Source organism: Heptranchias perlo, chromosome 27 (genome assembly GCF_035084215.1).
Source record: "Heptranchias perlo isolate sHepPer1 chromosome 27, sHepPer1.hap1, whole genome shotgun sequence".
NCBI lineage: Eukaryota > Metazoa > Chordata > Chondrichthyes > Hexanchiformes > Hexanchidae > Heptranchias > Heptranchias perlo.
In genome coordinates, this window is record NC_090351.1 from 37,999,845 (window position 1) to 38,024,690 (window position 24,846).

The 24,846-nt window shown below is 46.3% G+C and overlaps 1 protein-coding gene across 3 annotated transcripts in view; it reads left to right on the forward strand.

The window, feature by feature from the left end:
* Positions 1 to 24,846, forward strand: part of kcnd3 (potassium voltage-gated channel, Shal-related subfamily, member 3) — a 230,905-nt gene that overhangs the window by 190,272 nt on the left and 15,787 nt on the right. For 2 of the 3 annotated variants that reach the window (XM_068007677.1, XM_068007678.1), the window contains exons 2-4: positions 11,345 to 11,507; positions 18,854 to 18,955; positions 20,621 to 20,719. In XM_068007677.1, coding sequence (XP_067863778.1) covers positions 11,345 to 11,507; positions 18,854 to 18,955; positions 20,621 to 20,719 — 364 coding nt within the window. The remainder of the gene's footprint in view (positions 1 to 11,344; positions 11,508 to 18,853; positions 18,956 to 20,620; positions 20,720 to 24,846) is intronic. The other variant, XM_068007679.1, reaches the window with a different exon arrangement.

Below are 24,846 nucleotides of genomic sequence, written 5' to 3' on the forward strand. Positions count from 1 at the left end.
TTTCGTTCATATTGCCTCTCCTCGTTCTTCCTGCCAAAATGTATCACTTCGCACCTCTCGGAGAGGAGGTCCCCGCTGGGATTATCCTCTGCGGAAGTTGATCTGTAAAATCCTAGCGGTGTGGTGGGGGAGGAGATAGTGAATCTTCCTCCTGCGCGTTATACGTTAAAGAAAAAAAGAAAGACTTGCATTTATACAGCGCCTTTCTCAACCTCAGAACATCCCAAAGCGCTTTACAACCAATGAAGTACAGTTACTGTTGTAATGTAGGGAAACATGGCAGCCAATTTCCACACAGCAATCTCCCACAGGTAGCAGTGAGGCAATGATCAGATAATCTGTTTTAGGTATTGGTTGAGGGATACATGTTGGTCAGGACACCAGTAGAACTCCCCTGTTCTTCTTCAAAATAGTGCTGTGGGATCTTTCACTGCTACCTGAGAGGGCAGACAGAGTCTCGGTTTATCATCTCATCCTAAAGATAGCACCTCTGGCAGTGCAGCACTCCCTCAGTACTGCACTGGGAGTATCAGCCTAGATTTTGTGCTCAAGTCTCTGGAGTGGGAGTTGAACCCGTGACCTTCTGACACAGAGGTGAGAGTGCTACCCCCTGACCCACAGCATCATCAGCTCAGGAAGGGCTTAGAGGTGCCCCTAGTGAGTTGCTGCAGACCCCTGCAAGTTACATCAGTGGATTGCGACAGGTGTTGCTGATGTACCCCTGAAGGTGTGGGCCGCCCACCTCAATCATGCAAATTTGGGATAGGGTCTTGGTTTCCTGGCATTGACGGTCTTGAGGCCACTCGGCTGCACTTCCCCGATGGAGGGGCCTGATCAGAATTTCGGGCCTGTAGTTGTGTTATCACTCGAACATTCACCCTTCCTCTCCTAATGGCGCTGACTCACTCCTTCGATACATTTCCACCGACAGAGGGACCCAAGAGCTCATTCCTCATGTGTGAGCCCAGAGAGAGACACCATCAGTTCGGCCACACAAGTCAAGCCCAAGTCTACCCCAAGTTTGCACATGTGCAATTCGCAACTAGATCACGACGGGAAACCTGCCTGATTTTGCTCTTCCTTAGCCCAGGGACACTGAGGACAGTTGCCATATTCCTAACACTGCCTGGCTGGAGTCACTAGTTCAGCTCAGCCCAGGGATGGAACCAACTTTTACTAGACTGTGACAGATTGTAGATTTGTTCACTTTTGTTTTTAATAACACGTTGGTTTATCTCCCAATCTCATACAAGGATGAAAGAGAGAGACAGACAGACAGACAGACAGGCTGAGAGAGATAGAGAGAGATATAGAGAGAAAAAGAGAGAGAGAGACAGCAAAATGAAAACAACTGGGAGGGATAATTGGATAGGGGCCTGTTTTTGGGCGGGAATAGCACAATCCGCTATTACCCCGCGCCCAGTGGTCCCTGCGCAGGCAGGACGAGATTTTCGTCAGGGTTGAGGACTCACCTGCAATCTGGGTTGATCGAGGATTCCATGCAATTCGCACTTTCCACCAGCAGGGGGAGCTCCAATCTCTTAAAGGCAAGCTGTCTGTTAGAAATCTCTTAAAGGTAGCTGGTACCTGTTATTTGCTGAATATAACAACCTGCTGTCTGAACGGAGATCAGACATCGCACACGTAAAGCACAGATGCAGGTCCCATCTCTATGTTTACACACTGATGAGTTATGTTAAAACATTGAATAAAGGTTGCGCGCCGCTAAATCCCACATCCTCCAAACTGCGTGCCAGACCTCACCAACCTGCTGATCTGAGAGTCCGTACAGCAAGGTTCTCTGCTGATGCACCAGAGGCCTTAGTGCAAGAAGTGGACAGAAGGAGGGACAACCTTTATCCGCAGGGGGCGGGGGGCGGGGGGGGGGGGAGCAAGAGGCCCTCCAGACATACATCCAAAAGGCAGTGGGAGGCAGTAGGAGATGAAGTCAATGCCAGGCCCACAGCATCATGAACATGGATGCAGTACAGGAAGAAGTTCAATGCTTTGACATGAGTAGTTAAGGTGAGTGAGGTCAACTGTCAAGTGGCGTCTCCTACGAACTGCACCACTAGCCACACTAAACCCATGCACTAAACCCCCCAACACCCACCTACCAACAAACTCTTTCCATCACTACTCAACTCTTCCAATCAGATGCTTCCTCTCACCCTTACACGTTACCACTGTTGCAAGCCGCCCATCCACAACTCACAGGCCACACACACTGGCAGCTATTCATACATGACATGCACGTTGCCCAGACACACGTCATGCTTTCTTGCAGGAGAAGGTAGCACATATCAGTAGGCAGCAAGTGGCAGTGGCAGTCAGCCCCTCGAGCCTGTTCCGCCATTCAATGACATTATGGTGGACCTGTGACCTCATTCCATATATCCGCCTTAGCCCCATATCCCATAATACCCTTGGTTCACAGAAATCTATTAATCTCAGATTTAGAATTCACAATTGAGCTAGCATCAACTGCCGTTTGCAGAAGAGAGTTCCCAAACTTCTCCCACCCTTTGCGTGTCGAAGCATTTCCTAACTTTACTCCTGCACGTCCCGGCTCTAAATGTTAGGCTATGTCCCCGTGTCCTAGTATTCAAGTATAGGAGACCTCCAAAAACAGTTACAAATGTCTCGGCAGCCAGAAGCAATAATCCAGCCACTAACCTGTAAATCCTGCATGGTCCCTTTAAATAGCGCAAGTGGGGGGTCCTCCAGGCACTCTAAGACACGTTCAGATGGTCGGGGTTAAGACTGTGCGTTGCGTTGAGCGTTAAGTCCCAAAATGGTGTGTATCACTTTAAATCAGCGTTGTACACTGATTGAAGCCATTTTCTCCCTACTTTACTTGATTCCAGTGTTCGTTATCTGCGCCTGCGCTAACTCCTATACCAAGATGGCGTCCGGCGCACATCGTGCTGGGAACGTGCGTGCGCATCCAAGACGCCATCTTGGATGTCGAAGAGGCCGGGAAGCGTCGAAACAACGGGCGTTACACGGCCCAATTTAGCGCCCCTAGTCTTTTGTATCGCACTTCAAGCTGGTCTTTAACAAAATACTTGGTTGATTTTGTGAAGAAGGATTAGGGAACATTAAAAGGCAAAAAGTAAATGAATTGTAACCGGGTACTCTCAATCTATTTCCTAATGAAAGCTCAAATCTGCTTCTAAGTTGGTTCTAATTGGTAATCTCTTTCACACAGATCACAGAATGGCTGCTGTGAGAAATGGAGGAACTATCACACTGGTGCAGTGTTGGGCTCTCTCCTGAGGTTGGGTTGAGGCACATAGTTGGGATGGAGAATTGGGAGCTTTACTCTGTATCCACCACCCTAAACATTCACTCCCTTCACCACCGGCGCACCGTGGCTGCAGAGTGTACCATCCACAGGATGCACTGCAGCAACTCGCCAAGGCTTCTTCGACAGCACCTCCCAAACCAGCGACTTCTACCACCGAGAAGGGCAAGGGCAGCAGGCACATGGGAACAACACCACCTGCACATTCCCCTACAAGTCACACACCATCCCGACCTGGAAATATATTCCAGCCTGTAACTCAGGTCCGAGTATCCGTTATTCTATATAAAACCGCACCCCCCCGAACCCCTCGATTAGATTCCAGCCTGTAACTCACTCCCGGTTATCCATTATTCTGTATATAAACCACCCGAACCCCTCAATTAGATTCCAGCCTGTAACTCACTCCCGGTTATCCATTATTCTGTATATAAACCACCCGAACCCCTCAATTAGATCCTAGCCCGTAACTCATTCCCAGGTATCCATTATTCTGTATATAAACCCCCCCGAACCCCTCGATTAGATCCTAGCCCGTAACTCACTCCCTGGGGTTTGATATACACCCCTTGATCTCTCCTGTTATCTGTGTCTGGTCTCTAATCTCATCCTTATGCTTTCTTTACATGATGACATGATGCCTGGCGGATTTGTTGGGATTCCAAGTTGGAGAGTAAATGGCGAGAGCTGCTGCCCTGGTCGTTGCCTCTCCCCGTCATTTATAGCTTCTGATATTTCGGGATTTTGTGTTGTCAGTAGCAGTCCAGGTCTGACCTCTGTCCTCTGACCCCCTACTTACCAATTTACAACGACTCGTCTTTTTAAAAAATGATTTCTGTGTCGGAACAACCTGTAGGGCCGGAGGTGCCTCAAAAGCTCTGAGTCTGTGTGTAAATGCTTCATTTAAATCTGTCGAGAGGCGTTTTCCTCAGCTCAATTTCCGCCCCCCTCCAATTCCCACCCCTCTTCCAATGACTGGAAATGTGATCTCCTCTTCCAAATTCTGAAATTCTTTTATTAATTCTTTTTAACTTAAAGGTCTTTGGCCCGGAATTTCCTCGGACTTTCTACCCCTGCACTGTCGTAACTTCGCCGCAGGTCCGGTGGAAACTCTGATTTCCACACGTAGATTGGGTTTTCGCTGCACATCTGCCCAATGCAGCGGCAGAAAGCCCGAGGAAATTCAGGGCCGTTGTGTTCCCCGGTTCTTTAAATTTTTGTCTCCGATATCAACAACAACAGCTTGCATTTATATAGCGCCTTTATTGTAGTAAAACGTCCCAAGGTGCTTCACAGGAGCGCTGTCAGGCAATATTTGACACCGAGCCACATAAGGAGATATTAGGACAGGGCTTGGTCAAAGAGGTAGGTTTTAAGGAGTGTCTTAAAGGAGGAGGAGAGAGGAAAAGAGGCAGAGAGGTTTAGGGAGCGAATTCCAGAGCTTGGGGTCTGGACGGCTGAAGGCACGGCTGCCAATAGTGAAGATATCCTCTTTTCCCCTACTCTCCTCACCGGATGGCATGACTGAACCAAAGGGTATGATTCTATTGGTGGACGACCTCCCCTATCGTGTTCGAGGGCCAGTATCTGTGTGAAAGCCTCGATCGTGAGTGGCTGTTCTCATTTGATGTCCAGTAAGGGGTTACTGGAGAGTGATCAAGGGCAGAAGCCTTGGCTAAATTTCTTCCCCTCTGACGCCCACGTGTAGCACCGTTACATCTGCCCTGGGCGAGGTCCTCTCACTGCTTCAGGGCGTGGTGCTGATAGATTTTTGCTAGCCAAAGGTATTAAGGGATATGGAGCTAAGGAGGGTGGATGGAGTTGGTATACAGGTCAGCCATGATCTCACTGAAAGGCTTGAGGGGCTGAATGGCCTACTCCTGTTCCTATGTTCCTATGATCCTAATACTGTTAATCCTTTAGACTTAGTGATTGAGGCTGTGTTCAGTACTGAGCCGCCCAAACCCCCTTTTTGGGATATGGTTTATTTGGGTCCAGAACGAGGGGCCATAGATTAGGGTTGCCAACCCTCCAGGATTGTTCTGGAGTCTCCAGCAATTGAAGATTAATCTCCAGGACACTGCTGTGAGCAAACTCAGGGAGGAAAATCAGAGGGGCATTAAATAAAATAGTGTTCTTTTTCATTTTTTTTGAACACTTTCATTTATTAGTTATAAAAATATTGGAGACGGGGCTAACAGTCCAGATGAATCCAATTGGGTAACAAAGAATCTGTCCCCTTTCCAATTGGCCATGAGAAGGCCATACGCCTGGAGGATGGACCAATGGCGGGAGTGTGGGGGTGGGATGGTTTGAGGCGGGAGGTCATGTGATGAAACCTCCAGGAATACACCCAGAGTTGGCGACCCCACCATAGATACAAAATTCAATGTAAGAGATTTAGAATGAAGAGCAAGAGAAACTTCTTCACAGAGAGTTGTGAGGGTGTGGAATTCACTTCCAGGGTTAATGGTTGAGGCAGAAACTATGTCAACATTCAAGATTAGATTGAATAGGTGGATGAAGGAAAAGGGGTTGAAGGGATGTGGGAACAAGGCCGGTGGAACTATTTCCTCGCGCGGAGGGTAGACGCCGACGCAGACTAGTTGGGCCGAATGGCCTGTTTTCATGTTGTAACTTCTAGGTATTCCGAGATGAGGAGAAACGAAACCCACCCCCAACTACTGGTAACACTATCTGCTGGGAGTGACAATACCCTGCGGCCAATTTCCGGAACAAACCTCTGGTAAACTCCCCCTGACTCCCTACTGCAATTAAGCAAACTCCTGGAAACCATTGTTACCCATGATGGCACCACTAGATGTGCTTAAACTAACCCCTTACCCACTCCATGTGTCCCAATTTCCTTATAAACGTGCAATGATCAGAAATGAACAGATCTATCCAGGAAGACCGTGCCCCTATAAGCAACCACAGTCAATAACATTCTTTTCCCTCCCTTCATATACTCTCTGGAGTTTAGAAGAATGAGAGGCGATCTCATTGAAACTTATAAAATTATAAGGGGGCTTGACAGGGTAGATGCTGAGAGATTGTTTCGCCTGACTAGAGAGTCTAGAACTAGTCACAGGATAAGGGGTCGGCCATTCAAGACTGAGATGAGGAGGAATTTCTTCACTCGGTGGGTTGTGAATCTTTGGAATTCACTACCCCAGAGGGCTGTGGATGCTGAGTCGTTGAGTATATTCAAGGCTGAGATGGATAGATTTTTGGACTCCAGGGGAATCCAAGGATATGGGGATCAGGCGGGAAAGTGGAGTTGAGATCGAAGATCAGCCATGATCTGATTGAAACATAGAAACATAGAAAATAGGAGCAACAGTCAGCCCTTCGGGCCTGCTCCGCCATTCAAAATGATCATGGCTGATCGTCTAACTCAGTACACTCAGTGCCCTCAGATTGAATGGCGGATCAGGCTCGAGGGGCCGTATGGCCTACTCCTGCTCCTATTTCTTATGTTCCCTCTAAGACTGTTGATCATTTTTCTCTCTCACAATAGCACCATCCATTCACTTTCATCAACATGATCTTTCCATCCCTGAGTGCAGCTGTGGAGGGGGGAGATTTCTGTGGGAAATAAGATAGTGCTCTCTGTGTCGACTTGTTCTCCCAGGGAAGATGCATCTGACTGAATTATTGAGGCTGCAATCGCTTTAGTGGAAACCTCTATCTGCACCATCAGACAATCCCTCTTTGTGCAGACATCATCCAGGCACTCTGACAGAGCTTGGCGCAGAGGGACTGATACAATGCAACCTCCTTTGCCCCGGCTTTTATTTCGTGAAGACCTACAGTACCAACAGTAAGAGGCTTTTTTTGATATTTTTCCAGAGACTTGAGCACATAATCTAGGCTGACGCTCCAGTGTCAGTACTGAGGCAGCAGTGCACTGTCGGAGGTGCCGTCTTTCGGCTGAGACATTAAACCAATACCTGCCCTCTCGGATGGATGTAAAAGATCCCAGGGTGCTATATCGAAGAAGAGCGGGGGAGTTCTCCCCGGTATCATGGGCCAATATTTATCCCTCAACCAACATTACTAAAAATAGATTATTTGGCCATCATCACATTGCTGTTTGCGGGAGCTTGCTGTGCGCAAAGTGGCTGCTGCACTTCCCTACATTACAACAGTTCATGCTAGTGATCATGGTCAACTGACACATGCTCCAGTGAAAGCTTTCATTTCAAAGTGCATTAGAATCACATTTCAGTTTTAAGTTTTGGAGTATAGAATTCCACTGCCCAATTTACATTATTGCCTAAATTTAATCTGTGTTATCTGATTTTCTATAAAACAATTAGAATCATTTACAGACCAATAATATATAAAGGCTGTGATATTGTTGAGTATCTAGTTATTGAAATAAATCCTAATCTCACCTGTAGACTCGATGTGCGACAAGGAGCAGTGTAGCAGGATTTTCACCCCAAAGTTACATTTCCATATTAAAAGCAGCGACTTACATATTTATGATGGTGCTTAAGGCCGAAGATACATCTCAGGGGGCTTGATATAGCGGATACTTTAGGAAGGATGTGAAGGCTTTAGAGATGGTACAGAAGAGATTTACTAGAATGATTCCAGGAATGAGGATCTAGTTACGTGGATAGACTGGAGAAGCTGGGGTTGTTCTCCTTGGAACAGAGATGGTTGCGAGGAGATTTGATCGAGGTATTCAAAATCATGAAGGGTCCAGACAGAGTAGATAGAGAGAAACTGTTCCCATTGGTGGAAGGGTCAAGAACCAGAGGACATAGATTTAAGGTGATTGGCAAAAGAACCAAAGGTGACATGAGGGAAAACTTTTTTACACAGCAAGTGGTTAGGATCTGGAATGCACTGCCTGAGGGGGTGGTGGAGGCAGATTCAATCATGGCTTTCAAAAGGGAACCGGATAAGTTCTTGAAAGGAAAATAATTGCAGGGCTACGGGGATAGGGCGGGGGAGTGGGACTAGCTGGATTGCTCTTGCATAGAGCCAGCGCGGACTCGATGGGCCGAATGGCCTCCTAATAACCTTTCTATGATTCTATGATTCTATACTGAGTATACACTGAGAACTGAGATCCTGTCTGCCTTTTCAGGTGGGCATAAAAGATCCCATGGCACTATTTCCAAGAAGGGCAGGGGAGTTCTCCTGGTGTCCTGGTCAAGATTTATCCCTCAAACAGCATTGCTAAATAAATGACCTCCTTTATCCCACTACTGCTTGAGGGGCCTCGATCTGAGCAGATTAGCTGCCGCATTTATCTGCATTACATAAGTGACTGTACTTCACTGCCTGCGAAGAACTTTGGGACATCCTGAGGACTTGAAAGGCGTTACTATGTGTAAGTTTGTTCTTCCTTTCCAATCCTGAGCAGAAACGAATGATTGACAGCAATGACCGACCGGTCAGAGGGGCAGGAGCCCTGTGGGTGGGATGTGTTCCTTCTCGTTGCTCGGTTGCACACATCTGATTCATCCTAATGACAAGTAGGCATAGCCGAGCAGCATTAATTTGACTACCAATGCCCCAAGTCTAGTTGCAGCCACACCTAAATCTGTCACGTACAAAAGTTAAGGCACTAGATAGAAATCGAGGGCTGATTGCCCAATCAAAGCCTAGTTGCCCATCCATTCGTTTAAAATGGATGGAAAATCAAGACTTGCGGGCTTGTAATTTCCGAACCAGCACTTCGCGTGAGTGTCGATCCACGTTGAGAACATTCAATCAAGAAATCAGCCCTTAAATTTACAACATAAAAGGTTCACTGTTATTGTAACAATACAGTTGGGACGGTTAAATGCACCGTGCCGCTTTGTAAAGTGAATAACTCAAGTCTGTGGACCTTGGCTCAATACAATAGGGGGCCATCTACCGCGGACTAATTGTTAAACCGCCGCCCCCCCCACCTTTGATGAGGGACATGAATTGTTCGGATGTATAGGGGTCATTTTGTGTACCTGTTCTCCTGGAACGGAGCTTTGCCTGTCGGGAGCTCATATTGGGAACTCAAGCACAACCCAATTTCCCAAAATGTTCCTCAAGTGGACGAAACTCGGCTTCGGGAGCACAAATTTCTAAAATTACTCCTACACCTGAGATCCTGAGAGCACGGCTCTTTCAACCAATCCACCTGATTGGCTGTAAAGCGCTTTGGGACGTCCTGAGGTCATGAAAGGCCCTATATAAATGCAAGTCTTTCTCTCTTTCTTTCTCTTTCTCTCTCTCTGACATTTTCCCAACGTACATTACCTTTGGCGGCACCTGATTTAACTTTTACTGCTAATGTGCACAGTTGGAGGCAAATCTAGTTCCATGGGTCAGTCGTGAGTTTCTGTTAGTGGTGAGGATAACACTGGGTAATCCACCATCTGCTGGCTCTGCTCAGCCCTGAAACCATGCAGCTGTTGAATACTGATCAGCTTGTAATGCCTCCCTGTGCATTGATCCCCATCACAATTTAATTAACGTTTACACAGAACACAGCAGACACTATCTCTTAAAAAAAGAAGAGCGAAAAAAAAACTTCAGTCAAGATGATTCTTGTTATTGCTCACACAGCCGAAACCCATTTGTAAACCTGTGTCTCGGTGAATTAGGAGCTAATATCTCGGACTTAACCAATAGAGCCAATAGATCTGGATCTCTAGGGCCCTGTGTTTAGGAGAACAATGCTGGGAGAGCATCAAGTGTTCATGCAGACATTGTGGGCCATATTGGACCCTACGCTGCAGATGGTGGTTCTGGTTGAGGTCTCTGCTAGCAGGGGACGGTAGTGGTTAATTAACTAGACTAGTAATCCGGAGAATTAGAGTTCATAATCCCACCATAGCAGTTTGAGAATTTGCTATAGACAAACATTACTAAAACAAGTAAGTAACAAGCTTGCCCTTTATTGGGTATTTGGGTAAGCGTGACCTTTAGAGGGTATTTGGTAAGTGTGACCTTTAGGGGGTATTTGGGTAAGTGTGATCTTTAGGGGGTATTTGGTAAGTGTGACCTTTATGGGGTATTTGGGTAAGTGTGACCTTTAGGGGGTATTTGGGTAAGTGTGACCTTTAGGGGGTATTTGGGTAAGTGTGACCTTTAGGGGGTATTTGGGTAAGTGCGACCTTTATGGGCATATGTTCATCCATCTTGTCTGATGCCTGCAACCCAGAGGATGGATGTGCCACAGACCAACCAGGCTTGACTCTTCCCATAGGATTTTCCTTGTCCCCTGCTGGGAGGTGTCACCTTTTTAAAAATATAATGCATCAACTTGTGCTGATCGAGGTGTGACAGTGCTGGGAAATGGACCTCTCTCTACTTCAAGATCCCAGCCTTCAGCATCCTAAACATGCTTTTCAGGGCGAGCATGGGGTTTTTTTTATTCATTCATTGGATGTGGGCGTCGCTGGCGAGGCCGGCATTTATTGCCCATCCCTAATTGCCCTGGAGAAGGTGGTGGTGAGCCGCCTTCTTGAACCGCTGCAGTCCGTGTGGTGAAGGTTCTCCCACAGTGCTGTTAGGGAGGGAGTTCCAGGATTTTGACCCAGCGACGATGAAGGGACAGTCGATATATGTCCAAGTCGGATGGTGTGTGACCTGGGAGGGGAACTTGGAGGTGATGGTGTTTCCACACATCTACTGCCCTTGTCTTTCTAGGATTGCGGGTTTGCTGTCAAAGAAGCCTTGGCCAGTTGCTGCAGTGCATCCTGTAGATAGAACACACTGCAGATATGGTGCGCCGGTGGTGAAGGGAGTGAATGTTTAGGGTGGTGGATGGGGTGCCAATCAAGCGGGCTGCTTTGTCCTGGATGGTGTCGAGCTTCTTGAGTGTTAGAGCTGCACTCATCCAGGCAAGTGGAGAGTATTCCATCACACTCCCGACTTGCGTCTTGTAGGTAGTGGGGAGTCAGAAGGTGAGCCTTCTGCTGTGTAATTGGGCTCAAGAGACAATTAGATGTGTGTTTGGATTAAAAAGAGATTGAGACAAACGATGAGAAAGTGGGTTGGTCAATTAAAACACTCTCTTCTTTTCTCTCGTAGATATGGTGACATGGTGCCAAAGACAATCGCCGGGAAGATCTTTGGTTCCATTTGCTCCTTGAGTGGTGTGCTGGTGATTGCTTTGCCTGTCCCAGTCATCGTCTCAAACTTCAGCAGAATCTACCATCAGAACCAGCGAGCGGACAAACGCCGGGCGCAAAAGGTAAAACCCATCTTCGAGTTCCTGCGGGCATTTTCACACTCCCGTTTCACCGTAGGCTTAAAAACCTTGAGCGACTAAATTAAAACTCAGGCCGGTAAAATTCGACTTCCGCCACCCAAAAAAAATGGGCGCCAAGATCGGTGGAGTGGCCGTTCGTCCTTTCCCCTCGCCGGTTTGATCTGAACCAAATTCAGGTCAAACGCCGGCTGGCCGTTTTTGGTTGAATTTCTCACTTAAGTGCCACCAGCAAACTGCAGGCACCAAACGGTTAGAAAGATAGAAGCAGGAGGAGGCCATTCAACCCCTCGAGCCTGTTCCACCGTTCAGTTAGATCATGGCTGATCTGTATCTTAATTCCATCTACCCACTTTGGGTCCCAACCCTTTGTCAGGGAAGTGTGGGATATCAGGATGCTTTCGCCTGGAGCCAGCCGGCCGGTTGGGATTTGGGAGGGGTGGGGTGGGGTGCGGTGGGGAGGGGAGAGGGGAGGGGAAGCAATCCCGGTGGGGGTCCTCGAACAGGTCAGATTTTTTTTTTTTGTGTGTGCCCAGGAAGAACACGCCTGCTTTCCCTGGGCCCACAAAAATAGCAACTCAAAATTTCCTGAGCCGTTTTCTGAGCGGCCTCCAGCGGGCCCTTTAACACCCCGAATGGCTTATTTCTGCAGGCCTTAGGCCCATTAACAGGCCCACCTGAATATTGCATCAGGCAGGATTTGGGCGTCAATAGGGGAGGTGGGAGCAAGGACCCCTTCCACCTCCCCCCACCCCTTGAATTGTGTTTTTTTCTACATTTTCTTTGAACACTTTTCTTTATTAATTATAGAAATATTGGAGATGGGGTGTGGGGGGGGTGGTGGGAAGATGCTGTCTGACCGGGCATGGTTGGGGGGGTGGAGGGTTGGAGGCGGAAGGCCTTGTGATGAAACCTCCAGGAATACAACCAACCAGAGTTGGCCACTCCAACAAAGACTGATGTGATGTGGAACCTGTTGAAAACCATCACTGTTGTAAAAATTACACGGGGTACCACCATCATCATCACCTGATGCATCCTCTATCTCCCTCCCGCAGACCCCTCCCCCCCAACTCCCGCAAACCCCTCCTCCCCCCCCCCCCCCCCCCCCCAGGAAATAAACCCGTAGATCTCCGTTTATGAGGGGACATTCTTAAATGACCAAGGCCTCTCGGTGTGGGCCAGCTGTATTCAAGTCTCTTTCAGGAAGCCCTTTCACTGAGTCATAAGGACTCAGGCTGCTGTTATAACGAGCTGGTGCGAAGTATGTACAGGGATAACAGCAACTGTATAACAAATTGTATAACTATCAGGAAAGACTAAACAGGCTTCTCTAGAAAAGAGAAGACTAAGAGGTGACCTGATAGAGGTCTTTAAAAATTATGAAGGGCTTTGATAGGGTAGACAGTAGAGAAGATGTTTCCACTTTGTGGGAGAGTCCAAAACTAGGGGCCATAAATATAAGATAGTCACTAATAAATCCAATGAGGAATTCAGGAGAAACTTCTTTACCCAGAGAGTGGTTAGAATGTGGAACTTGCTACCACAAGGAGTAGTTGAGGCGAATAACATAGATGCATTTAAGGAGAAGCTAGGTAAACACATGAGGGAGAAAGGAATAGAAGGTTATGCTGATAGGGTGAGATGTAGGGTGGAGGGAGGCTCGTGTGGAGCATAAACACCGGCATGGACTAGTTGGGCCGAATGGCCTGTTTCTGTACTGTAATTCTATGTGAGTCAGCTCAGGCTGGGGCACTGCCTACTTATTGCATTTCCTCTACTTCATTACTGTGTATCTGTCACTGTGCGTTTCACTCCCAAATGCCATAATTCACTCGGTGTCAATTGCCACTGAGAATCATGCAGCACAGAAGGAGGCCATTAGGCCCATTGTGCCTTGCCAGCCCTTTGAAAGATCTGTCCAATTAGATCCACTTCCCCCCCCCCCCGCTCTTTCCACCTAGCCCTGCAATGTTTTTCCTTTTCAAGTATTTATCCGATTCCCTTTTGAAAGTTACTGTTGAATCTGCTTCCACTGCCCTTTCAGGCAGCGCATTCCAGATCATAACAACTTGCTGCATAAAAAAGTGTCTCCTCACCTCTCCCCTGGCTTGTGCCACTTGTGCCATTGAATTCCACATTCTAACAATCCTTTGCATGAAAACATCTTTCCTCCTTCAAGCATTAATTCTAAATTACGCCCCCCTAGTGACCTAGCAGTGGAAATCATCATTCGCTATTTACCATCTTTTATTTGATGTGTTGCAGGAGCCTTCTCTATTCTATAATGAAAACTGTGCATTCAAGTGTCAATTTGGCTCATTGCTAGCAATCCCGCCTCTAGATTATGTGCTCAAGTCCTGGAGTGGGTTCAAGGACATAAGCACATTATCCAAGCTGGCACTGCAGTGCAGTACTGAGGGACTACTGCATTGTTCAGGTGCCGTCCTACAGCTGAGACATTATGTTCAGGCTCCATCTGCTTTTGGTAGCACAGACTCCATGATGTTCCTTCAAAGAAAGAAAGAACTTGGATTTATATAGTGTATTTCACAATCTCGGGACGTCCCAAAGCGGTTTACAGCCAATGAAGTACTTTTGAAGTATAGTCACTGTTGTAATGTAGGAAACGCAGCAGCCAATTTGTGCACAGCAAGATCCCACAAACAGCAATGTGATAATGACCAGATAATCTGTTTTAGTGATGTTGGTTGAAGGATAAATATTGACCGGGACACCGGGGAGAACTCCTCTGCTCTTCTTCGAATAGTGCCATGAGATCTTTTACATCCACCTGATAGGGCAGACTGGGCCCAGGTTTAACGTCTCATCCGAAAGACGGAGGGGGTAATTTTAATCCCCAAGAACAGGTGGGAGTTGAAAATAGTTGTTTTTTGAGTCGCGACCGCAACCCGGCTTTATTTCCGGGTTTAACGTCAGCGCGTAAAAGTACAGGTTTCCAACCGGGGATGCAAAGTCCGAAAATTTTCGCAGTTGCGACCCAAAAAAACAACTATTTCCAACTCCCACCCGCCCCCAGCCCACCCATTCTTGGGAATTAAAATCATCCCCGGCACCTGTGACAGTGCAGCACTCCCTCAGTACTTCACTGGGAGTGTCAGCCTAGATTTCACACCAGTTCTCCCTGGTGTCTTGGCCAATAATGATCCCTCAACCAACATCACTAAAACAGATGATCTGGTCATTTATCTCGTTGCTGTTTGTGGGACCTTGCTGTGCGTATATTGGCTGCCGCATTTCCTACATTACAACAGTGACCACACTTCAAAAAGTACTTCATTGGCTGTAAAGTGCTTTGAGGCGTCCTGAGTTCATGAAAGGCACTGTGCAAAGGCTTTCCTTAACACTAACCAAAAACAAATCATTCATCTCATTGTTGTTTGTGGGCCCTATGGCTACTGTGTTTGGTTACATAACAACAGTGACTGTCCTTCAAATAATTCAATGTATTTAAAGTGCTTTAGGATGTTTTGAAGGGATGTGATAAGGTGCAATATAATTGGAAGATCCTTCTGACTTGCTCCTTGTGACTTTGGGTCTCCATTTTCGACCTGTCCATTTACATGGTGTTGACCATGCTGGGATTTAGTGCTGGTCCTTCTCCTTTCCTTCATGTCCAATGAACCCAGGCAAGGGAATTTGGAAGCAGTTTCCGTACAAGTGAAAAGGGTCCCTTTTATTATTTTTTCTTCCCCATTCTCTTCCTGTGGGGAAGTGCCTGGTCCTCGATTTGCCGACCACCTACAGTGCCATGATTGGAATTGGGCCTCCCTTTTCTTTATGGGACTGCAGGCAAAAGACCTGAGACCTATCTCACTCACTGGTGCAATATGTTGGAGCATTCTGAGAAGAGCCTGGGTGGATATGTGGTCCACGACAAAATACGTTAGCACTGGCCTCCAACTTAATCTGCCAAAGAAGCAAACAAGAAACAGTAATAGTAAGAGTTGCTGGAAATCTTGAGACTAAAACCACTGTGGACCTGGCCTGGCAGTCATACAACAGAACCTTTCTGTTTTTATTTGAAGCCCTGCAGTGGTTCGATCTTTGTGGATCTACTCAATATGACAATTATGGAATAATGAGGGTAATTTTCTCGAGTGTAAGCTTCTCGTTACCGTTGTAAGTGTTAATGGGCCAGAAATTGCTTAACGGCGCTCACCGTTGTTAGGGGCGAAATCAAGGAGCAAGTTCCAGCATTCGCACTTGCGCAGTAAAACGCAGAAATCCAGAAATTGCTCCTCCTGGTTCGCCGGCGATATGATAGCTTCACATTAAAGGGATATCGCCGGCTGGAATCAGTAGAAACAATGGACCAGCGCCAACTTGCTCATCTACCCAGCTGGAAAGTAACTAATATTGCCACAAAACAGGTACACTTAAAAATACCAGGTCTAAACTAACTTTTAAAATTGTGGAGTCTCAGTATTCCTTATTTTTTATAGGTTTTTTTTTATAGTTTTTGGTCATTAAAAAAAGTTTTTTTTTAATTTAATTTTTTTTAACGTTTTCCTTCTGCCTCGTTTATTTAATTAGATTATTTCCTACCCGTTCTTTTTCTCGCTGTCGATAACTGTTTTTACAAATGATTTTAGTGTTGTAGCTTTCACTTCCTGGATTTTACATTCCAAGCTTGTAAAAACTCTTCACAGCTTGTCAAAAATGCTGCAATCTGATCCTTTCACTTCTCCTGGCTTCACTGGAGCTAACGCTGGGCTCTTCTCCACTTCCTATTAGAGGCAGTGCACCCAGTAAAGACTGCGGTAAGTTAGCGAGCACTTTTGGTTCATCGCTCGGAGCAATTTTTGGGCCAAATTTATTGTTTTAATTACTGATCCATGTGCAGACAGAGGAAATATTACACTCTGGGATTCTTAAGCACTTCTAGTATGTCCTGTTGTTCTAAATATAGCAGAACAATTTTTTCCAATGAATTAAATTTTGTGGTTGAGCATACTTCATAAATCCTCGGTGAATACTTTTAATAAGAGTGTACTTTCTGGATTTGAAAGCAAATGCATTATACACAGACTCAATAATACAGTTTAGACACACTTGTACAATAATACTGTGCCCATTGCACCCCTCAACTATTCTTTCTCACAAGTTTCAAATACATCACTCTACTCTGTTCCTCCTCCTTGCATCCTCATTCTGTTGTATTCCAGATCTATTACACCATTCTTCACTCCAATCCTTTCCTTCATGGCCTCACCCCTCCTTATGTCTGTAACCTCCTCCAGCCCTCCGAGATCTCTTGCCTCCAATTCTTGCCTCTTGCTCATCCCCGATTTTAATCGCTCCACTATTGGCGGCCGAGCCTTCAGCTCCCTAGGCCCTAAGTGCTGGAATCCTCTCCCTAAACCTCTCCGCCCTCCCTACCTCTCTCTCCTCCTTTAAGAGGCTCCTTAAAACCTACCTCTTTGACCAAGCTTTTGGTCACCTGTCTTAATATCTCCTTATATGGCTCGATTTCAAATTTTGTTTGATAATAGCTCCTGTGAAATGCCTTGGGATGTTTTACTACATTAAAGGCGCTATATAAGTGCAAGTTGTTGTCATTGTCTTAAAGTGTGGAGCTCCGATTCTCCTTCAGTCTCCCTTTTCTCATACAGTTTGCATGTCAATTACCTGACCGCAATAGGAATTATGGAAAACATACAGTGCACACTAGGAACAAGGCAGTGATCCATAAGTGCTTATGATAATTATAGAGAGAACCTTGGTGAAGGGCTAAGAACAGAAGGTAAATTAAGAGAAGAAAGAACAAACTTGTACATTTCATGACCTTAGGATGTCCCAAAGTGCTTCACAGACAATGAAGTGTAGTCACTGTTGTAATGTAGGGAAACACTGCAGTGTCCCTGGGATGAGAGGGTTGTCCTTTGAGGAGAGATTGAGTATAATGGGCCTATATTCTCTGGAATCTAGAAGAATGAGAGGTGATCTCATTGAAGCATATAAGATTCTGAGAGGGCTTGACAGGGTAGTTGCTGAGAGGTTGTATCCCCTGGCTGGAGAGTCTAGAACTAGGGGACATAGTCTCAGGATAAGGGGTCGGCCATTTAGGACTGAGATGAGGAGGAATTTCTTCACTCAGAGGGTCGTGAATATTTGGAATTCTCAACCCCAGAGGGCTGTAGATGCTGAGTCATTGAGTATATTCAAGGCTGAGAGCAATAGATTTTTGGACCCTAAGGGAATCAAGAGATATGGGGATTGGGCAGGAAAGTGGAGATGAGGTCAAAGATCAGCCATGATCTTATTGAATAGCGGAGCAGGCTTGAGGGGCCGTATGGCCTACTCCTGCTCCTATTTCTTATGTTCTTAAACAACAATGAAACCAATTAAACTGTTTTAGTGGTGTTGGTTGAGGGATAGATGTTTGTTAGGACACCAAGCCAACTCCACAGCTCTTCTTCAAACAGTAGCCATGGGATCTTTTACGTCCACCTGAGAGGGCAGACGTCTCATTTTGTCGGTTTAACGTCTCATCCGAAAGACGACACCTCCAACAGTGCAGCACTCCCTCAGTACTACACTGGAGTGTCAGCCTAGATTATGTGCTGACGTCCCGAACTGAGACTTAAACCCACACCTTTCTCACTCAGAAGCGACAGTGCCACCCACTTAGCTAAGGCTGACAGTTGAGAGGCTTGTGTTTTGGAAGAAGTAGATTGTAGATTGTAAGAGGACATGAGTAAAAAATCTTTACGCAGCAAGTAGTTATGATCTGGAATGCGCTGCCTGAAAGGGTGGTGGAAGCAGATTCAATCGTGGCTTTCAAAAAGGAATTGGATAAATACTTGAAGGAAAAAATTGCTGGGCTACGGGGAAAGAGTGGGGGAGTGGGACTAACTGGATTGCTCTTACAAAGAGCCAGCACGGGCTCGATGGGCCAAATGGCCTCCTTCTGTGCTGTGCTGTAACCAATCTATGATTCTATGCAGCCCGAAGAAGTTGAGGAGTTTGACAGTTTTTAGGTCCCGGAGGAAAATGGATCGGAGGTAATGCGAAGAGTATTGATGTCAATATAGCAAAGCTGAGGGGAGAAGGGAGAGAATGTGGGACAATATATTGGAAAGCTAGGATGTACAAGAGGGGGAAGATCAGAGGAGTAATCACACAGTGTTATCACCAAATCAAGGGAGACGAGAAACATTGTGACAGGGTGAGGTTTTGGCTATCGATGCATCAAGATTGTGCTCGTGATGGGACATGTGAAAAGAGATAAGGAGACATGGTAAGCTGCTCGGAGGACTAAACAGTTTGAATAACTAATGTTGAGGCGATCTTGTTTCTCTTCACAGAAGGCCAGGCTTGCGAGGATAAAGATAGCAAAGACTGGAAATGCCAATGCCTATCTGCAAATCAAACGTAACGGCTTAATGAACGAGGCACTGGAACTCACAGTAGGTGCAATATTATGATGTGCAGAGATTTGATGCAGAAGCCAAGGGTGCTTGGGAATGATTGAGTGGAGCTTAAATGTTTATATTGGTGGAAAGTTCTCAAGCACATAAGAACACAAGAAATAGGAGCAGGAGTAGGCCATATGGTCCCTCGAGATTCAATAATATCATGGCTGATTTTCGACCTCAACTCCATTTTCCCGCCCGATCCCCATATCCCTTGATTCCCCTAGAGTCCAAAAATCTATTGATCTCAATCAACGACTGAGCATCCACAGCCCTCTGTGGTAGAGAATTCCAAATATTCACGACCCTCTAAGTGAAGAAATTCCTCCTCATCTCAGTGGCCCTTAGTTTTAAACTCTCCAGCCAGGGGAAACAGCCTCTCAACATCTACCCTGTCAAGCCCTCTCAGAATCTTATATGTTTCAATGAGATCACCTCTCATTCTGCTAAGCTCCAGAGAGCATAGGCCCATTCTACTCAATCTTTCCTCATAGGACAACCCTCAGCACAATCAGCTTTGATTGAGTGAGCCTGCCCTATTTATATTGATGGGCATTCCTTGGGTTTGATTGAGTGGACCTGCCATTTTTCTAGTGGTGGGCAGTGCCATTCAGCACTTGTATAATTTTGGAGAGATAAGTATTCACATGTACCCATCTGCCCAGACATGTACAAAGAATACATGCTCTTGGTAGATATTGGGTGCGTACATGAAGTGTCCAACCAGCAGATGGAGGGCTGGGAATAGAATGTAGCAGCTGAGATAAAGAGGGATGTATTTGCAGATTTGAGGCAAATCTAAGTCACAAGCTCACTGCACATCATCATAACTTCTCTTATATACTCCGCACCCTTCACTGCAACACTCGCCAATATACTCCACTCCGTTCACAATGACACACACTCATATACCTCATATACCCCACACCCTTCACAATGACACACACTCATATACCTCATATTCCCCACATCCTTCACATTAACACACACTCATATACCCCACACCTTTCACTATAACACACACTCATATACCTCATATACCCCACACCCTTCACTATAACACTCTCTGATATACCCCACGGTCTTCACTGTCATATTCTGATATACTTCACATCCCTCACTGTAACACACTCTGACATATCCCAAACCCCTCACTTTAACTTTCACTGATATACCCCACACCACTCATATTCAGATATACCCCAAACTCCTCTCTGTAACACTGGTAAACCCCACATTCCTCACTGTAACAATCTGATATAGCTCACATCCCTCACTATGACTTTCTGATATACCCCACACCCCTCATTGCAACAGTCTGATATACTCCACACCCCTCAACCTAGATTACTTGCTCAAGTCCTGGAGTGTGGCTTGAACCCACGACCTCCCGACTCAGAGGCGAGAGTGGTACCAACTGAGCCAAGCTGACACAGTGACGCCTCCTGGAGGCGAATAGCCCACCAACATTCTCGGCAAGGCTTACACGTGAACAAAGACTGCTCAGGCAATATCCCATCGAAGCCTGAATCAATACCATAAGGAGAGGACGGATGGGAAAAGGTTGTCAAGAGAAATAAATCTTGACAAATAATCCTTAAAGCAGTGGCTATGTTTTGAAATGAATGTAATTTGATTCTTGTGTTGTTGTTATTTCAGGACTCAGATGATAAGGAGCAGCAGCAATGTCCCAACAAACCAGGGTCATCTGTAGCCAGACAACATCACCATCTGCTGCACTGCTTAGAGAGGACAACTGTGAGTCTGTAGCTCCCTCCCTCTCCTGTGTAGGTCTATCTGAACCAGGGCTGTAGGAAGCAGGGCATGTAGCGTTAGCAAGGTTTTATCCTAGCCCCCGAGACTCCAGCACAAATTCTACGGGCTCTCATTCAGTATTCCAACCTTGTCAAAATTGCTTCTGGTTGTGCCCTGTTGTCGTGTCCCATGTAAAACATCCAAAAAAAAAACCTGTGTAACTCGCAGCCATCAGGTGATGTACGTGTTTATAGATCACTTAGATTACAGCAGAGTCAACTCAAGGGTAAGAAAAGGTCACTTAGCCCATTGAAACCCATCCCCCTAGTACCCTAAGTCACTCAGTCTGCCATCCAAATGCATTTCAAGCCCCTTAAAGGCTGCGTTTCTCTGCACCCCCCCCCTTACCTGGCCGACTATGCTAGACATTTATCTCCCCCTCCCTCCCCCCCATTTTGCATGTCCTTCTGACACCTCAGCCCTGGCTGTAGAGACAATGGAGGTGAAGGGGGTTCTCCCACTCCTGTACCCTGGTTTTTTCCGGGATGTCTGTGGTTCTTCCAGTGAACCCCAGCTGAAACTCACTCCCTCCGCCCCACCCCACTGCTGTGGTATAAATGAGACTGAATGGGTCTGTCACAAAATACAGAACGGATCTGTCAAAAAACATGGATGAGAAAAATTTATTTATGCAACGAGTTGTTACATTCTGGAATACACGGCCTGAAAGGGCGGTGGAAGCAGATTCAGTAGTAACTTTCAAAAGGGAATTGGATAAATACTTGAAGGGGAAAAATCTGCAGGGCAATGGGGAAAGAGCAGAGGAATGGGGACTAATTGGATAGATCCTTCAAAGAACCGGCACAGGCACGATGGGCTGAATGGCCTCTTTCTGTGCTGTATCATTCTATGATGGATCTGTACAACAGCCTCTGCTTTGCGTGGTCTTCATTTTTTAAAAAAAAAAGCTTAGAGTGAAGATGCAACACAGTCAAACCCTGATAAACCCATGACTCATTTTCCAGGGAACGGGCTTGGCCCAAGAATTCTGTAGCTGCAGAGAAGGTGGTTGCTTTGGTAACCTCGTCCTCTCCTCTTCGAAGGTGCTGACTCTTGCTAGGGTTATGGATCCACATGCGCTGGCAGCCTTCCTATACCTCGTCCACGTGACCGTTCTTTGTGCGTGAGCCTGGACAGCAGGAGTGCTGGCCGGCTATTTGACTGTGGGGGTATCACAGCAAAGCCCAATCCTGCCCACACCCACACAGATGCACTTTCCAGCAGGGGTCGGGGTTGGGGGGGAGTGCAGTGGAGAGGGTCACGGTGGATAATGGAGCAGGACCTCTGGTTGAGGGGGGTCTAGAATAAGGGGACATAGATATAAGATTAATTTGTAAGAACGGAGTTAGTGATTGAAGCAGAGACCATGTCAACTTTTAAGAGTGGGTTAGATAGGTGGTTGAAGGAATGGGGGATATGGGAACAGAGCAGGCACACGGGATTGGGATTACTGCTTGTGTGGAGCATAAACACCAACACGAGCTGTTAAGTCCATGTTGGGTTAGGGTTAAGTTAGAAACAGCCTGTTTCCGTGTTGTAACATCTATGTAGTTCTATGTTTCCTGACCAAAGGGTATCGAGACCAACAATTGGAAATAACTGAGTTGAGATGAAGAAGTGAGGGAGGAGGCTCGTGTGGAGCATAAACACCAGCATGGACCAGTTGGGCCAAATGGCCTGTTTCTGTGCTATATATTCTATCTGATTCTATGTAAAAACCCACCATCCTAGATGAGAATCAACTAACTCGGCACAGGCCGGCTTTGCTGGACTTTCTTCGGTGTCACTGCCCCAGTTTACATTATCCAAAAAAAAGGCAGCGCAGTGATCAGAAAATAAACTGATTAGAACCCAAACACCTCCAGGTGAAATCGGGAATAGTTTGGCTGTATCCACGAAATGAATAATTGAGGAATGCTTTCTGACTGGGTCAGGATTCCAGGTGTTGGCTTTGTTCTGGTAAATTCCTCAGTGCATTCTAAAAGGGACCGATTGCGGTTTCGTAAGAAATAGCTCACAGCGAGTCTAATGCTTCAAATGCTCGGAGAATAGAAATGATGCTGCCAAGACTGAGGTCAAAATGAAGCCGTGTGGGAAGGGGACAGGGGATTTTATCAGGCTCATTATTCTCCCAAAACGCATCCGAACCGTGCTTCCTCTTATAACATGGGGTTTGCCGTAATCCTGTCTGATGCGAATCGAAGACTTAAAATGCTTTTCCATTGAACATTATTTATGGAGAGTTGCACCAATTTTGGAATAGGTTCTACAAATTAATGTATTTAACACATTAACAATGCTGTTAAACCCTTGTGGGTTGTGTTAACATTCAGAAGACTATAGCTGCTGCTGTGGTGAGAGATGTAACATTCAAACTGTGAATGGTAAATATTAAGAAAATGAGAAAACAGAGGCAGAAAAAAATCAATTTGACACTAATCACAACCCTCCAAAAACCTGTCAGGATATATTCCTCCATTAACTCAATACAGTCTAGTCTTAATATAAAGTTGCTTAATTCAAATTATCTGATATTCAAATTGTTAGCAATAAATTCTCACTTTGTTGTTATTTACATTGCTTAATTCAATCATTCAAAATTTTTAGCACAAAAAATACTTTGAATTAGCAACAACAACAACTTGCATTTATATAGTGCCTTTAACATAGCAAAACATTCCAAGGCGCTTCACAGGAGCGTTACCAGATAAAAATTTGACACCGAGCCACGTAAGGAGATATTAGAACAGGTGACCAAAAGCTTGGTCAAAGAGATGGTTTTAAGCAGTAAACCGTATGAGCAAAAATATTCAGTGTGAACATAAAATGGGTCTCTTAGCAACCAGAGGAAAATATAGGGGAGCCGGTCTCTGGATTTTCTAATTATTTAGTTGTGTTTCTCTTGTTAAAAGCCCCTATCATAAGCACCCTCCAAAAGCTCAGTTCATACATGAGCTGTCCCATGTCATACGTGAGCTGGCCCGTGCGGTACGTGAGCTGTCCCATGTGGTACGTGAGCTGGCCCGTGTGGTACGTGAGCTGGCCCGTGTGGTACGTGAGCTGTCCCATGTGGTACGTGACTTGGCCTGTGTGGTACGTGAGCTGTCCCATGTCGTACGTGAGCTGGCCCGTGTGGTACGTGAGCTGACCTGTGTGGTACGTGACTTGGCCCGTGTGGTACGAGCTGTCCCATGTGGTACGTGACTTGGCCTGTGTGGTACGTGAGCTGTCCCATGTCGTACGTGACTTGGCCTGTGTGGTACGTGAGCTGTCCCATGTCGTACGTGAGCTGGCCCATGTGGTACGTGAGCTGACCCGTGTGGTACGTGACTTGGCCTGTGTGGTACGTGAGCTGGCCCGAGTGGTACGTGAGCTGGCCCATGTCATATGTGAGCTGGCCCATGTGGTACGTGACTTGGCCTGTCTGGTACGTGAGCTGTCCCATGTCGTACGTGAGCTGGCCCGTGCGGTACGTGAGCTGACCCATGTGGTACGTGACTTGGCCCGTGTGGTACGTGAGCTGTCCCAAGTCGTACGTGAGCCATACAAGGCAGGAAAGTCCCATTTTCAAACCTTACTGCACTCATCCAGTGCGATGGTCCAGGTGGCGGGTGCTCACAAGGCCAACAGATTAGGAAGGGGAAAGAGAATAACACAGAGTTCCTGGTCCTGATTGCTGTCTAGCTGCCAAGTGTGTGTGTGTGTATGTGATTTGCACGTGTGTGTACATGCACACGCATGTGTAATGAGAGAGGACAGGATAGGGCTTGGCTGTGAGGCACCCTCAGTGCCTGCTGACACTCACAAGTGAAGGACGTCTCTTTGAGGTGAGGTAGTGGAAGTTGGAGTTGATTCATGGAACCATGACCCAACATCTTCAATCGAGACGTGAAATCAGGGTGAGGAAAAAAATAATGCTCAATAGCATAATATCCACTTGTACTGCTCTGTAATCTCTGCACTGTTCAGCGGTAAGCGTGCTCTGTATAATTTCGTTCTCACCTATATATCTATCAAAGTCCATTTTCTATAATAGGACGAGATGGATCGCCGCGCTAACGTGGACTCAG